This window comes from Neovison vison, chromosome 9, assembly GCF_020171115.1.
Source record: "Neovison vison isolate M4711 chromosome 9, ASM_NN_V1, whole genome shotgun sequence".
NCBI lineage: Eukaryota > Metazoa > Chordata > Mammalia > Carnivora > Mustelidae > Neogale > Neogale vison.
Genome location: NC_058099.1, coordinates 1,626,840 through 1,642,961, shown reverse-complemented (window position 1 = coordinate 1,642,961; position 16,122 = coordinate 1,626,840). Strand labels below are relative to the sequence as shown.

Below are 16,122 nucleotides of genomic sequence, written 5' to 3'. Positions count from 1 at the left end.
GCCCTGACTGGGGACCCCCTCCTACCTCTGATCACCCCTCTCTGTGGCAGCGTTGGCCAGGGGCCTCCTCTCCCCCAGGACGAGCCGTAGTCTCCTTCCAGATGCCCCTGAAGGTGCCCCCAAACTAGGAGCCTCCTGAGGACCTCCCCTGACGCCTGCCCTTCTGCAGTCCAGGCCCCCCGGATTGTGCAGCCTTGCCCCATCCTGTCCCTTCCCCACGGCCCCTCGACGCTCCCTTTGAGAGCTGGGTCTCCCCGACCCAGGCCCAAATAAGGGCTCCTCGCTCTGGGCCAGGCCAGCCTGGAAATGCCCTCCAGCCATATCAGCCCTGTGCCCTCCCAGCCTCACCCCCTCCCCCGCAGGGGGCTGGAGGTGCATCTGGCCTCGGTCTTGGTCTTGGCCGGCCCGGAGCGTCCAGCCCTGCCCGCCTTGGGTGCTGCCTGTGGGTGCCGCCTGTGGGCCGGGGGCAGGATGTCCTGTCCGTGCTGGGGAGGGCTGCTGCGTCTGCTGCCCCATCAGGGGGGTGTTTTCGCAGTGGCGACTGGGCAGAGGCCCCCAGTCCTCATTTGTCCAGGGACCCTGGATAAGGTCTTTCCTGATGTTCCCTGTGGGCGGAGCGAACCTCCGGGTGGACGTTTGCATTTTCTCCAGGTTTCTAGTTCCCCTTGGAGGAGGGAGTCCCAGAGGCTGAGTCCAGGCCCTTGGGATGGGGTGGGGAGGTGGCCCACAGCCTTCAGGGCCCGGGGGCTGCCTCCCACCACCCCCCAGCGTACGACACAGCCCCTCGCTGTGGGGCGTGTGTGGCCCTGGTGGCTGGCTTGGCCAGGCAGTGTCCCCTGCCCTCCTGCCAGCTGCCCACCTCAGAAACCCTCCTCGGGGTCTCGCCAGGACTCCGGATCTCCAGCTTTCACTTGTGTTTGAGGGTTTCTGTGGTTTGCCTGAGTTTCCGCTCTGGGCAGTTTCAGATCCTCTTGTGTCAAAGGCGGCGTGTCTGCACTTTGACCTTCACCCGGTTTGCACGTGTTGCCGTCCTGGCTTGGCGGGTGTCCCCCCGGGAAGTGGGGCAGGTTGTCTGAGCCTCCGTCTTCCCTGCTGAGAAACTGGGCTCCATCCCTGCCCGGCGGTGCCTCGCCCAGAGCGGGCACTCGGCGAGGGCTTCCTGGCCGTCCGTGGAAGGAGTGCCGTTTCCCTGCCGGCCGTGGCCGCGTTGGGAGTCCCGGCTCCGTGACCCTGACCGGGAGGGCTGCCCGCCCCAGGGGGGTGTTGTCTGCCGTAAATAGCTTTCTGGAGTGAAGCGGCAGCCGGCGGGTACGTGCCGGGCGCTGTGCTCTGACAGTCCCGAGCGCACAGGCTGGAGGCTCCCTGGCCACCGGGTGGCTTCACGGTGAAATTCCCGGCTCCCGCGGTACGGGGCCTCCAGACCTTTAGGCCCGTGTGCTAGAAGCACGGCTCCCAGCTGGCGTTAGGCGGGCCGGTGGGCTCTGACATCAGCGAACTGGAGCCGCACGTTTTTGCTCCAGTGTGTGGACCCCCGAAGACGGGACCCGCACCCGCTCCCCTGGGGGCAGCCGGGGGCGCAGGGCAGACCTTGCAGCTCCCAGGTTTTATCCGTGTCTGGTCTCCAGGTGCTGAGGTCTCTCTGGCCCCTGCGCTTGCCCGGCCCAGGCACGGGGTCCTCTTCCCCCCCGGGTGAGTGGGGAGCAAGGTTGTGGTCCCCGGATCTCACCGCTGCTGTGAAGGCATAGGGGATGTAGGGCCCGCGAACGCCCAAGGGAAGCGGGGCTCACCCTCTTCCTTCTGAGGCCGTGGGAGCTTTCGGTGCAGACACAAGCAGAGGCCCGTGCGCGGCCCCCAGCGTGCTCGGTCTCCGCTCCATCCCGTCTCCTCCGGACCCCGGCTCCTTCTCGGGCCCCACCCCACTGTCGGGACTCGAGCTCTGGACATGTCTTCGGAAGACTTTGCGTCCCTGTCTCTGAAGCTCTAGAAAACAGGGACCGCAGCACCACTGTCGCCTGGGGGCGTTAACCTCGGCTCTGACAGTCGCGGCTGGTGTCCCTCCGTTCCCTTCCCCGCGGGCGTCTCTGCCTGAGCCGCCGGGGTCGGGGACCTGCTGCTGCCCACTGGCCCTTGCCCACCCGTGGTTGCCGGACCCACTGGAGCAGCCCAGGCCTGTCCCCCTGTGAGGTGTGCTGGAGTCCAGGCTGGGCCGGGGCCGGGGCGGGGCTGCCACCCTCTCACGGGGCCACGTCCGCTCCACTTCGGACGCTGGAAACTCCGGGGATGGTGCTTCCCCCTCAGTCTTCTGCTGCAGAACCTGACCCTTGGCCGCAGAGAAAAGGGTGTGATCTTTATTTATCCTTCGGGTGAAAATTCCTGTGTTTCCTTGTGGAATAGTATGTTTGATTTGGGATGTTATTCCAGGCTCTGGGGGTGGGGGGTGTGTGTGAGAGACCCCCCCCCCAGAACGGTGGGCTCCTTGGTTCTGAAATCCGACACTCAATCCGGACACGCCTGACTCCCGGGAGAGGAGATGAGCAGCGTCAGACGCCGGCCCATCCCGCCGGGTCTCGGCCACGGGCAGGCGTGGTGGTGGCACGCGTTCCCGCTTATGTCCTGAGCCGGGCGGGTGCTGGACCTCAGGCCAGGTCAGGTGTCCCCGGGGGCTCTCAGGCTGTCTGCAGGGCTGTCCTTGGGGGCCTTGGTTGCCCAAGAGGCCATGCGTGGTGTGAAGCTCTGAGCTGGCCTTGCCCCCCGTTAGCTCGAGAGCCCTGGGCCTCGGTTTTCCCTTCTGTGACCAGCACGCACTACGTGTTGCCGTAGGCTGATGGGGGAGCCCCAGACAATGGGGTCCCAGCTGGGCTTTTTCTCTTCCTTCTGTGACCCCCCCGTCTTGGTGTCCCCCACCCAGCCACAACAGGGTTGGGCCACAAGATGGGGCCAGACCCTTTCGGGGCCCCAGAATGCCTTTATTTTCCTCATGATTTGGGGGGCCTGGGGTGTCCCACTAGGGACTCCCTCAGAGAGTAGGTTCTGGACGTCCTCGCCAGTAGACGCAGGAGCAGGCCGCGCGGGCTCTGTGGCAGCTTTCTGTCTGTCCTCATGCCTGTCCCCAGCCGGTGCAGCTGGCCCGTCCGTGGGGCCAGGCTTCTGCCCCAGTGTTTCTCCCCAGCCTGCCATGGCCAAGGGGCGGGGTAGGGGTCCCATGTTCCCGCACAGGCCCCAAGCCTGGTGGGCCGAAGGGGGGCTAGTGCCCACCAGGAGACGTAGGCGAGCGCGGCGGGTGCGGCAGGAGCCTGTCTGCCTCCCTGGCGGGCCACCGCCGCGCGTGCCGGCCTTCACGTGCAGTTGGGAGGACATTGAGGGGCAGGTCCTGCTCCGCTGGGACTCGGAGGCGAGGAGGAGGGCTGAGTGTATCGGAGGCGAGCCTGCGTGAAGTACCTGTCCCATGTGTGACCTCGCGGCGCCTGCACGTGGGCGTAGAGAGACCCTCAGGCTCTGGTCGCAGACCCGAGGCTGTGCCGTGTCCCCTCCCTAGGTGACTTGGGAACCAGGACAGCTCCTTCCCTTACAGCCCCGCATGCCGGTGTCACCCGGCTCCCCGGCCTTACATGCTTGGGGCTGCAGGGCCACGGCCCCCGCATCTCTGTCCTTGGGGTTGGGCTGGGAGCACTGGCGGGTGACAGCACTGCCGGAGGGGAGCCGTGGGGGCCGCGGAGTTCAGAACCCTCCTGTGGCAGGCCCCGTGGGTGCTCCCGGCCGCCCTCTGTACGGCCCTCCTTGCCAGGTGTCCTTGAGGTTGGTGTGGGGACGGCGGAACCGTCTCCCTTCCTCGGCTCCCTGCCCTCCCTCCCCGGCACCGTGGCTTATGTCCCCCAGCGCCTGTGTGGGCTCGGGAAGTACCCCAAGGCGGGAGGAGCCTTGGCGTTGTCATGTGAGTGGGCCCGGTCACTCTGACCTCGGGTCGCACGAGCGTCTCGGCACCAGCGCGGGTGACGGGCTCGTGGCCGTGACCAGCCACTCAACATGCTTCTTGTTTTTGCCGTTGTCTGCTCCCTCCAGCCTGACCCCGGGGGGCAGCAGGGAGGGCCGGGCCAGGGATGTTGGGGCGATCACACGGGTGCTGGACACGCTGCAGGGAGAGGCTGTTCCTGAGGACACTAGAGGATCCTGGGGCGCTCTGGGCATCTGGGGGGACGACTGGGGCCCTGAGACCGGTGTCGCATGACTCCACGCAGCTGTACCTCACACTGTGTTGAACCCCATGTCGCTTTGCACTCTGTCCCTGACTTTCAGTTCATAGCTGACCCTGTGGGAGGGCTGGCTAGTGGTCTCTCCAGGTTCTGATTTCTTTCTGGAACTGCATTCGCTTCCCGGTCTCAGAGTGCAGCCCTGAGCGATCCGGACAAGGGAGGCTGGGGGGCAGCCGTGTGAATCCGCGTGCCGCCGGCCCGGAGCCGTGGCTGGCCTGCCTTGTTCCCGTCTTGTCTCTGTGCTTTGCGCTGACAGGTGGGCTCTGTCCAGGCCATCCGGCCTTGGCCAACTGGACCCCTGGGGCGGGCAGCGCTGCTCACTGCAAGTCCCTTCTTCGGGCTCGTGGTGGTCCTAGGATTTCCCCTTCAGGGAGCACGCTGGGCCGCTCAGCCATCCCCAGACCCTCAGGCGGAGTCCCCAGACCCTGGAGGAAGAGAAGCAGAAGCCCTTGGGCAAGTGCACGGTCGGGCAGGTCTGATGCGTGCTTCAGCCGGTTTTCAAAGTAGGAGTAACTTTGCACTCTCTTCCTGTTGCGAAAGAAGCCTGTTCCGAACACGATGTGCGTCTTCAGAAATGCACCTGGAGGGGAGAGCCCCTGTCCTCGCGGGCCGGGGTGCGTGGCGGTGGGCTTGGTGCCTGCAGGCCCCCACAAGGCCCGTGTCCGGCCTGGAGAAGCGCCCAGGGGAAAAAGGGCAAAGCCAGGTTTACGCTGTTGCTCTGCTCGCGGGACCTGCCCTCCTGCTGTCCTTGGGGCAGAAGGGACTGACCCCCAGGCCTGGCCCCCCCCTTGAAGGGTGATGGTGTGTGTGTTCCCGCCCGGACATGCCCACTCACTCACTCTGCCTGATACCCTAGAGGGGACAGGGTGACCTGTGCCATTTTCTGCCCCAGGGAGCCTCGCTGAGTCCTCCCTCGCCGGGGTCAGTCTCGGGGGGTATCCGGCCCCAGTTCTCTGACTGTCCCCTTGCTGGTCTCCTCCTGAGAGGTGGGTCCTGGCACCGGGGGTGGCCAGGGAGCCCCCAACCTCGTACACTCTGGCTGCCCTTCCTCCCCGCCTTGGAGCTGGTACCTGGGCTGCCGGGCGCTGTGAGAGGCGGAGGACTGGACGCCGCCACCCCAAGGGACACCACGAGCCGTGCGGCCGTCCTCGGGGGGTCGCAGGAGTCCGAGCGTGGAGGGTGTCCTGCCCTGTGTCAGTGGAGCGTTTGCAGGGAGAGCGCGGGCTCCTCGCCGCGCACAGGCCCGCAGAGCGTGGGCACGCGGGCGCTCGAGGGTGCTTGGCCCGTTCTGCACATGTCCCCTCTGGGCCTCACGGACTCCGCTGGGGAGGGTGATGTCGGGCTGGAGCCAGGCTTCCTTCGGGCCACTGTGGAGGGACTCCTGTGCCTGTGCCTCCAGGGAGCTCGTGCCAACGCCGGGCACTCTGCTGGGAGCTCCAGCAGTGGGGTCTGGGAGCCCCTGGACGTGCTGGGCAGTGGGGGGGGGGTGGGTAGGTCTGGTGTGCGGCGGAGGCCAGGAGGCCCCTCCAGGCGCCTGGCTCAGGGTCTGGCAGCTGCTGTGCTGCCCCGGGCACATACCTCACAGCGGGGTTGGGGGAGGCGCTCCCCTGTTTGTGGCCGGAGTTGGAGGAGGGAGGCCCTAAGGCAGCCTCAAGTCCTGGTGGCCACCCGAGCCTGTCCCTGCACTGAGCATGCCTGTCCGACCTCGTGCTTGGAGGAGGCCGGCCCGTACCTTGGCCCGTGACCCCCCCCACCGTGTTTGTTTAGGCCCTGGCCGCACTCTAAGTGTTCCTTGGCTTTCTGTGTTCCTGCTGGACATGTAGGGAGGGCAGGCCCGGGGGAGCCCCGCAGGTGGTGCTGGTGGTCAGGCCAGGTTTGCACTCGCTGAGCTGCGGGGGCGGGGGCGGGCCAGCGGGCACGAGGGATGACCCAGGCTTGCTCCAGGCTCCACGCTTCCTGGTAGCGAAGACCCACCCTCGCTGCCCTCAGCACGGGGCAGAGCGCCACAGCTGGCGGGGGCCGCGGGCGCCGTGCTCACTGGGGCCGGAGGGAGAAGGAGGGGAGGGGCTGTGGGTTCCCCGGGATGAGGGGCGTGGCAGCCCGCGGGGCTCCAGGGTGTCCCTGGAGTGCAGAGCAGGCCTCCTTGGTGGGCAAGATGCACCTGCTGAACCCTTTCACTCTGGCGGGAGTGCCATGGAGCAGGTGCCCATCACCGGGTGTACAGGCCCGCGTGGCAGGTGGCGAGCGACCCGCAGGGTGTTACCCGGCTCACGGGACGAGCCGCTTCTGCGAGTCCTAGGAAGGGTGCTGTGCCGCTCAGCCCCGGCCTGTCCGGATGTCATGACGCGGACACGGGGACCCAAAGCGTGGCAGGGTGTTCCCCTTCCGCGTGTGACCCCCGTCTGCTCTGGGCCCAGCAGCTAAGAGCGAGGCCAGCGGCTTCCAGCCAGGAAACAGCGGGGCGTCTGGCGTTGGGACCGGCCTGTTGGTTCTGGGGCGCCCTCGGTTGTCTTCCTTCCCAGCCTGACCCGGCCGGCGTTCCTGAAAGCTGCTGGGGGACGGGAGCAGCCCCCCACTCGCTGAGAGGGCAGCGTGGGGTGCGTCTCCTCCCGCCCGCCCCCTCTCCCTGGGGCTGGGCGTGTCACACTCCGCCTGCCGTCACAAACCTGCTCTGGTTCTCGTGCTGATGTCGGAACTCGCCCCGAAGGGTCCGGCTCCGCACGCTGCGCAGGGGTCCGCGAACGCTCTGCCTGGCTGGCTTAGCTCTGTGGGGTCGATGCCGGAGCGCTCTCTACGTGTGTGTCATTCCCCCAAAATTGCCACGATCACGAACAGTCCGAGTTCGCCCCCAGCCGGCAGGCCGTTGGTGGGCAGGGAGCCAGGAGAGGCCACATCCCGGGCGCCGCCTCCCACTGCTGGCTGTGTGCCTGGACCGCCACCTTCCCGCCCTTGCGTTGTCCCCCCACCGCCCAGGCAGCCCGTGTCCTCATCACGTCCCTGCCCCGGCCGGAGAGCAGTGATTGGACTGTGGGTCTGTGACAGGTGAGGGGCGGGCTGAGCACGGCGAGCGGCACGAGGGACGGGAGCCGGTCTCCCCGTGACCCCTCGGGCGTGGCCGGGCGAGGCGGTGGGGCCTGGGTGACCGGCCTGTCTCTGCCAACCCCCTCCCCGTAGGTGCTGCCCGCTCGGGCCCAGAAATGGGATGTCAGGCCTCCAGAAGGAGCACAGTGGAAGCCAGGGCCTCCCCGAGCCGCTGCTGTGACGGCCAGTGAGCGCGCCGCGGAGGATGTCCACCACGACGACAGTCGCCCCCGCGGGGATCTCGGCGGCCCCGGGCCCGGTCAACCCACCCCCGCCGGAGGTCTCCAACCCCGCCAAGCCTGGCCGCAAGACCAACCAGCTGCAGTATATGCAGAATGTGGTGGTGAAGACGCTCTGGAAACACCAGTTTGCCTGGCCCTTCTACCAGCCGGTGGACGCAATCAAGCTGAACCTGCCCGTGAGTGCCCTCCCCTCCCCCACCCACCGGCATCCCTGCCCCTCTGTCGCCCCCTCCCAGGAGGACTGCCTCTGGGGCCAGGCACAGCCCAGGGCCCGTGGTGACAGAGGAGCGAATGGGGCTACTCAGGGTGTGGTGGTCCCTAAGTGTGGGGGGGGGGCGTGCCTCCCTGCTGAACCGCGGACCCTCCTGTAGAACCCTGCCTCTGCCCCCCCGCCCGTGCCGTCAGGTACTCAGTGCGGGTTGTGGCCCCCTTTCGGGGGGAGGCCAGGTCATCTGATGGGTTTCTTCTTTGGACCCAAATAGAGAAAACCCCGAGCATTATTCAGGGAATCCCTGGGCCGCTCATTGGTGGCCTGGGTTCTGGGCCCAGCTTGGCACATCGGTCACCAGCGGGCCCTGGATTTGGAGTCTGGAGGGGTCTCGGCCCCTTCACAGTGCCGAGCCGCTCCTGCCCCCGCTGCCCAGTTCCGAGCGTCTCTGAGAACCACCCGTCCAGGCGGAAGCTGTTGGGCGACAGGTGTGGCGGGGGGTGCACGTGGGCCGGGCACTCGCCCCAGAACCCACACCGGCCCTCAGCTGACCGGACCCTGGTGAACCCTGTGCCGCAGAGTCTGCTGACGTCCCTCTGAACATCTCTTTCCCAGGATTATCATAAAATCATAAAAAACCCGATGGACATGGGGACTATTAAGAAGAGACTAGAGAATAATTACTACTGGAGCGCCAGTGAGTGTATGCAGGACTTCAACACCATGTTTACAAATTGTTACATTTATAACAAGGTAAGAAGGCTCGCGGCTCCCCACTGCTGGCTGGGGGGGGTGCGGAGGGGGCCATGCCACCCCCGGGCCACAGTCACCACTCGGGGTTCTCAAGTGCTGCCCATGCCCTCCTCCCCCCAAGGGGGGAGCGAAGCCTGGAGCGGCCTTTTTGCGGGGAGCTTACAGACCAAGCACTTAAGCTGTTCGTGCCCTCAGACCTCAAAACCCCAGCTGTCGGGACGCTCACGGCGCCGTGATATCCACGTGCAGCCGCCCCACGTGGCCAGGCCACTGCACGACCAGGGAGCACGTGGTCACGATGGCTTTCGGGGAGAGAGTAGATGAGGGAGGCCCACCCAGTCCTGACTTGGTGGGGCTTGCGTTGTTCTCGATTGTGATGGGACACCGCACGGACGGGTTGAGTTGAACTGAGCGGAAGGTTCTGTTTTCCGCGCGGGGTCGGCTGAAGGGTGGTTCTTGTTCTCCTGGTTTTCTGGATTCTTTCAAGAGTCTCCACAGTGAAATCTGCTCCTTTCGCCTCCCCCACCGCCTGCCCTACCACATCTCTGAAGGGATTTTTGAATAAATGTTTTCTTGAGCCACACCAGTGATGTCTTTACAAACACGTGGCCCCTTGCCCAACAAGTGACCTTGGCTCTCCCTGTGTCTTCAGCCCACAGATGACATAGTGCTAATGGCCCAAGCCTTAGAGAAAATTTTTCTGCAGAAAGTGGCCCAGATGCCCCAGGAGGAAGTTGAATTATTACCCCCAGCTCCGAAGGGCAAAGGCCGGAAACCGGCTGCAGGAACCCAGAGTGCAGGTAATGGTGTGGACGGTGCCATCCTTCTGTCCTGACCTCCCCCCGCCCCCGGAGTGTGACAACAGCATTTCTTGTGCAAATCGCTCGGCCCCTCTGAGCTCAGTGTCCCCATCTGTGAAGTTGGGGCGATACGGCTGGCATCTGCCTTTGAGCCTGCTCTGCTGGGGACACTGGTCTTGCCCTGCCCCCATGCTGAGGCCACCTCTTCCAGAAGTCTGGACAGGAGGTCCCATTGTTCCCCCAGGACGTTGCCTTTCTAGCAGGTGTTGTATGCTCTGGGACGGGAGAGGGGCTGCGTCACCTTTTGGGGAGGGCTGGGGGTGCGGGATGAGAATTAGCACTAGGAGCCCTGGGGGTCTTACCTGGTCCAGGAACAGGGAACAGAGGCGTGCCCCGATGGAGAGACTGGCCAGGCACCCCAGCCCTTGGAGGCCGGGGTGGGTCCCCACCAGTGCCAGCCACCCCGCTTTGTAGATGGGACTCTGGGTGGCTAAGTAGGTCTGCCGGGACGTCCAGCTGGTTACTGGTGGAGGCTGAGTCAACCCCAGGTTTCTCAGGCCCAGGCCTGGCTCTTCCCGGTGCGCACCTGCTCCAGGTGTCCTCATTCAGACTTCGGTCTGGGTGAGCGCCTGTGGAGGTTCTGTGGGGGCAGCCATGGTGCGGGGTCTCAGGAGGGGGGACTCCCTGGACTGGTGTGCTCTGGCTGGAGGGTCTGGTCTAAGAAGCTTCTGGAAGCTAGCTAGTAGCTAGAGCCGAGCATGTTCAACGTCCTTTCCCTCTCTTCAAGGTACGCAGCAAGTGGCGGCCGTGTCCTCTGTCTCCCCAGCAACCCCCTTCCAGAGTGTCCCCCCCGCTGTCTCCCAGACGCCTGTCATCGCTGCCACCCCAGTGCCAACTATCACTGCAAACATCACGTCGGTCCCCGTTCCCCCGGCCGCTGCCCCGCCTCCTCCCTCGACGCCCATCATCCCCGTGGTCCCTCCCACACCGCCTGTAGTCAAGGTGAGTGTCCCCGGGGACAAGGTCAGCTGGCCATCCGATGGCCAGGCCGGGGTTCCTGGATTCGGGCAGGTGTGGGGTGAGCAGGGGAGCCATCTGCCACCTGTCCCTGGGCACCCCCTCCTTAGTGGGTGTTTGGTACACGTGGCTCTGGAGTGGTTCTCTCTGTGCCCGAGGTCGGGCCGTCGCCCCTGCCGTGGATGGGGAGACGGAGGCTCAGGGAGCTGCAGGTCACACAGCTGGTGAGGGCGGGCTGTGCTGAAACCCCATTTCTCTGGCCCTGAAGCCCGGGCCTTTGCAGCGCATGGGTCACTGTGGGAAGGTGTGGGAGAGGAGGGTGGACGGGTCCCGGAGCCCCCGGCTTACACGTGGACTTAGGGCAGCGGCCCAGGTGCATGGTGAGGAGCCAGCAGCCGCGCGGCCTGCCCCGTGCGTCCCGGTAGTATGAGCTCCAGCCCGCCTGCCTCCCCGGTCTGGCCGGCAGCTTTCATGGAGGGCCTGTCCTGGCCGGGTCCGGGCTCGGAGCCCATGCTCCTTGTGAGATCCAGGGCAGGCCCCGGGCCGGGCGCTGACGTGTGTCTTCCATTTGCCCCTCACAGCGGCCCTGTGGGGCAGACAGTAGTTCCCCCATCTTACAGATGAGGAAGCAGGCGCTCGGGGGGGTTAAGTGGCCCCCCCCAAGGTAACGCCCCGCCGCTGCTTTCCCTCCCCCGCGGCCTTCACTGCCTGCACCTGCGGGCGGCGCCTGGCCAGGCCGCCTGACACCGTGCCCAGCTGTTTTTGGAGCATGTCCTGTTTGCCGTGGCCGGGTGAGCTCCCCCGGGCCTCTGTGGCGCACGCTTGATGTCCTGTGGGTGCCCACACGTGTCTGTGGATAGCCAGCCCGTGCCCCTGCCAGCCTGGGGGCGGCGGCGTTGCTGGGGCAGAGACCACGGTGGCGCCCCAGAGAGCAGGTCGCTGTCAGGCCGTCAGCCTGAGTGTTGTGGCTCTGAGGGGGCCCTCTGCCAGTCTGAGAGGCGGGGAGCTGGCTGAGCTGGTCTCGGGGACGCCCTGGCTGTGGGGCACGCCATGATGCCCGCGGCCCCGGCTGCGGTGCCCGAAGGGACCCTCGTGCCCAGGGCACAGCCCGTGCTAGTGTCTGCCCCGCACCCACAGACGGCCTGTGGACCTTTTAACATTCCCTCCTGTTACGGACAGCAGCTCTCTGTGGCTCCCACTGCTTTTGGGGTTCAAGACCAGACCTGCCCAGTCAGCTCCCGGGAGTCCTTGGTCCCAAACCCACTGCTGCTGCCCAGCCCCAGCCCCGCCCCGCATGCTGGCCCCGCTCCCGGCCTCGGCCTGCGGCACGGCAGCTGCCCTTGGTGCTCCAGCTTGGAGGCCTCTGGCCTTGCCCACTGGCCTTTCTAAGCAGGGATTTCCGTCTGTCCCTGCTGTCCCTTAGCCTGAGTCCCGCTCGGGGACGATCCCAGTGCCAGGTCCACCTCGGTCTTGTTGTCTCTGGAACCCCCGCACGGCCCGGGGTTCGGGCAGGTGACTTGCATGCCCCCCGTCACGCCGCTCAGGCGTGCTCTTGGAGCCCTGGGGGCGAGTGGAGGGGACCCTGGAGGGGGTGGCTCTGGGGCGGGGGGTGGGTTCTGAGTCCAGCCTTCCCACCACCAGCTGTGTGACCTTGGGCCTGAGATGCGGCCCCTCTGAGCCTCGGCGTCCCATGGAGCGCGGGGTGCCGCCCGGGGCCGAGCGAGGCTTGGCCCGGTGCCCGGCGGCTGGGGCTCTGGGAGCTCTGGCTGCGAGCGTCCACGCTCCCGGGCCCCGTGCTCCGTCCCGGGCTCACCGGTCGTGTCGCCGTCGCAGAAAAAGGGCGTGAAGCGGAAAGCAGACACCACGACGCCCACGACGTCCGCCATCACCGCCAGCCGGAGCGAGTCGCCCCCGCCGCTGTCAGACCCCAAGCAGGCCAAGGTGGTGGCACGGCGGGAGAGTGGGGGCCGCCCCATCAAGCCGCCCAAGAAGGACCTGGAGGACGGCGAGGTGCCGCAGCACGCGGGCAAGAGGGGCAAGCTGTCGGAGCATCTGCGGCACTGTGACAGCATCCTCAAGGAGATGCTGTCCAAGAAGCACGCGGCCTACGCCTGGCCCTTCTACAAGCCGGTGGACGCCGAGGCCCTGGAGCTGCATGACTACCACGACATCGTCAAGCACCCGATGGACCTCAGCACCGTCAAGGTACTGCCCGGGGCCCACCGGGGCGCTCAGCAGGGCGGGCGCACGGGTCCGGACGGGGCTGGGACAAAGGTGCGTGCGTCCCGCCCGCCCTCACGGAACCTGGGGCTTCGCCACCCTCTGCCCCGCGGAAGCCCGTGTCCTGTCTCGGAGGGTGGACTCCGTACTGTCCACAAGGATGGGCTTTCCGGTGCCCCGCCCCGCCCCCAACGCTGCCCCAGCCAGGGAGGGGCCCTGGAGCGGGGGAAGTACGGACTTGAGGCCCAGAGCCTGGCCTCCCGTGCCCACGGCTCCTCCCTGGGCTTTTTTTTTTTTTTTTTTTAAGATTTTATTTATTTATTTGACAGAAAGAGAGAGATCATGAGTAGGCAGAGAGGCAGGCGGGGAGGGGGGGAAGCAGGCTCCCTGCTGAGCAGACAGCCCGATGCGGGGCTCGATCCTCGGACCCTGGGATCATGACCTGTGCCGAAGGCAGAGGCTCAACCCGCTGAGCCACCCAGGTGCCCCTCTCCCTGGGCTTTATAGTGGGTTTTGTTCTGGGTCCGGCTGGTTGTGTAAGGCAGAGAGTGGGCTCGTGCTGGGCCGTGAGGGCGGAGAGCCTGGGCGGCTGCAGACTGAAGGCTGGGCACACATAGGTGGGGCTCCTGCCCCCCCGACCGGCTGGGGTCCCAGTCCACCTGCCCTCCTTCGGGGGGCATTCCGAGCTGGCGTTGGTCTCTGGCCACTGGGGACAGTAGCCCGCCTCCTCTGGGAGCTGCCTGTGTGGCCCGGGAAGGTGCTCCCTGAAGGAGGCTGTTCCTCTTTCCATCAAGAGGGTCTGGCCCTTGAACGGCTGCTCTCTGGCCTTCTGCCTGGTTTCCCCGTGATGCCAGCCTGAGGCAGAGTCTCCTACTGGGAGCCTTCCCCCGCGGCTCTTGGGGGTTTCGGGAGGGCAGACCTGGCTGTGTGGGGCGCTGGTGCCTGGCGAACTGCGATGGGGACCGATACCTTCCGTCCTGCCCCGCCGGGAGCCTCGTAACGTCCTTTCCTTTGGACGGTGCCTCGTCCCCGTGAGTTGGCGCCAGCTGAGAGCAAGTGCGAAGCGTCCAGAGAGGCGGAGGCTGGAGCAGGGCAGAGCACCGCGCCGCCCGCTCTCCGGGGGGATTCCTGGCCGTGGTCTGGATTTGCTCTCATCCTGGGGGATTCCTGGCCATGGTCTGGATTTGCTCTCATCCTGGGGGATTCCTGGCCGTGGTCTGGATTTGCTCTCATCCTGGGGGATTCCTGGCCATGGTCTGGATTTGCTCTCACCCAGGGGGGATTCCTAGCCGTGGTCTGGATTTGCTCTCGCCGAGGAGGCTCTCCTGGCTGGTCTTGACTCTGGGGCAGTAGGAATGGGGCTCCCAGGTGCATGTCCGGGGCCGAGCTCTCCCTGCTCCGGGTCTGCGGGCTCCCGGCTCTGGGCTGGCAGTGAGTCGCTGGCCCCGCGGGCAGCCCTGGTGTGCCGGTGTCCCCGTGGGCCGAGCCTGTGTCCTGCGGGGGACCTGGTGGGGTGCTGCTTGCATGCAGGCAGTTTGCTGTGGTGCTCCCGTTCAGAAACACCCGTCATCTGGGAAGCAGTGAGGAAAGACACACAGCTGCCCACCTGTCCTTGGGCCCCTCAAGCGCCTTAGCCCGTGTGTTCCCAGCTCCTGGGCCCTTGCCACCCCCCCCCCCCCGGGAGAGCGACCAGCGATCACATTGGGGCCAGAGCCTGAAACTCTGGCAGAAGTTGAGAGGGTCTCGTGTGCCTGTTTGTCTTCCTGAGCTGGGCCTCCCCAGGTTAGGGAGGCTGTGCTGAGGGCCGGAGCCATGCAGCCTGGGAGCTGTCCGACGCCCTGTGATCAGCAGGGGTGCGTCCCCAAGGCACAAGAGAGGCTGCAGGCCCTGGTGTCAGGCTGCACTCCACCCCCACATCCACGATAGTGTCCCTGAGGTGCAGGGGAGACGAGCGGTCGGGCGCCCACCTATGCTGTCGGGCTCCCGTGGCGCACAGTCCCCAGGAGAACAGGGGGCCCCTCGCCGGCAGGATGTCCCTGACGGACAGCTTCTGCTTGAACCCGTGCAGACACGGGGAGCTCACTGCCTCACCGAGCAGCTCCCCTCCACCTGCCCTGACTGACAGCTCGTTGTAAGGGCTGCCTCGCGGTGGCCGTCAGTGGTCGCGCTTCTGTCCACCACCGCCAAGCCCAAACCTCGTCCTGCTGGGCTGCGAGGGGCAGGCTGGCCCACAGCGCCTGAGCTCTCACAGAGACGAAGTCAGTGTCTCGACCTGTGAACTGGGGAGACCAAACCCAGCCCCCGCCCCGGCGCTGGCAGCGGAAGCTCCTGGTCCCCCCGGAGCTCCTCCTGTCAGGGCCTTCGCTGTGTGGAAGGTTAGCAGCGCGTGCAGCTGGCAGGGCGAGGAGAGCTTACGTGGTGGCTGCGGGAGCCAGGGTTCCGGGGGTCCCGGAGCGTCCCTTCCGAGCCCTCAAGTCCCGCTCCCACACTTGCCTCTGGGCTCCGGGGGACATGGCGCGAGGCTGGCCGTGCAGTGGGTCTCCCTGCGGTGCCGGGCCACGCCTCACCCCCGTCGTCCGTGTGTTACAGAAGAAGATGGACAGCCGCGAGTACCCCGATGCTCAGGGCTTCGCCGCCGACGTCCGGTTGATGTTCTCCAACTGTTACAAGTACAACCCCCCGGACCACGAGGTGGTGGCCATGGCCAGGAAGCTCCAGGTAACCGAGGTGCTGTCAGGTGGAGGGGCCTTCTGGGCACAGCGCGGGGGTGGGGGGGTGACCAGCATCCCGGGGCAGGTGCCCAGGATAGACGCAGGCCTCCCGGAGAACACGGGGCCCGGAAGGCCGCGGGAGAGCCTGCCCCGCACAGCAGCCTTTCTCCTGAGTAGCGCCCAGCGCTGGCCAGGCCCCAGGCCTGCTTCCCGGGTACACGGGCAGACAGGCCAGCCTCTGCCCTCCAGGAGCGGCAGGCCCACGTTCCCGCAGGGAGCGCAGAGGCCAAGACGCCGGGTGCCCCTCCTCCCGCGGCTTCGGTCTCTGTGCGAGGGGGTTCCAGTGAGGCTGCCGGAGGCTGGGTCCCGTGACCTTCTGCCGAAGTCTGGGTGCTGCCTTCCTGTCCCTGTGCGGGTCGCTCTGCTCCCTTCGTGATGTGTGTTGTTGCCTTTATTAACAGCGGCATCGAAATAGTAAAGATACTTTTGTCAGTCCTAGAGAGAGAGTGAGCACAAGTTGAGGGAGGGGAAGGGAGAGGGAGAGAACCCCAAGCAGACTGGCCGCTGAGCACGGAGTACGACACGGGGCTCGATCCCCCCCCCGGAGGTCATGACCTGGGCTGAAGCCAAGCGTGGGCCACTTCACCGACTGGACCACCCTGGTCCCCCAGCAGCACCAAAAGTTTAAATGTTACATAATTGGGAGATTTAATTTTGGAAGAAAGAGTAAAAATTGTGGATCTCTATACGCTTCCAGCAGTTTTTTTCCCCAGAATACAGGCTGTTTGTTGTGTGAGAGGTCCTGGTCTTTTGCGGAGAACCCTTTTGAAGACCCCGTGA

General features: G+C 66.1%; 1 protein-coding gene across 2 annotated transcripts in view; it reads left to right on the top strand.

The window, feature by feature from the left end:
* Positions 1-16,122, top strand: part of BRD3 (bromodomain containing 3) — a 34,045-nt gene that overhangs the window by 6,145 nt on the left and 11,778 nt on the right. Inside the window, exons 2-7 of one of the 2 annotated variants that reach the window (XM_044264517.1) lie at positions 7,425-7,749; positions 8,397-8,534; positions 9,241-9,334; positions 10,122-10,336; positions 12,185-12,556; positions 15,161-15,289. In XM_044264517.1, coding sequence (XP_044120452.1) covers positions 7,537-7,749; positions 8,397-8,534; positions 9,241-9,334; positions 10,122-10,336; positions 12,185-12,556; positions 15,161-15,289 — 1,161 coding nt within the window. In that variant the 5' untranslated portion in view covers positions 7,425-7,536. Of the gene's footprint in view, positions 1-7,424; positions 7,750-8,396; positions 8,535-9,186; positions 9,335-10,121; positions 10,337-12,184; positions 12,557-15,160; positions 15,290-16,122 lie in introns of both variants that reach the window. The other variant, XM_044264516.1, reaches the window with a different exon arrangement.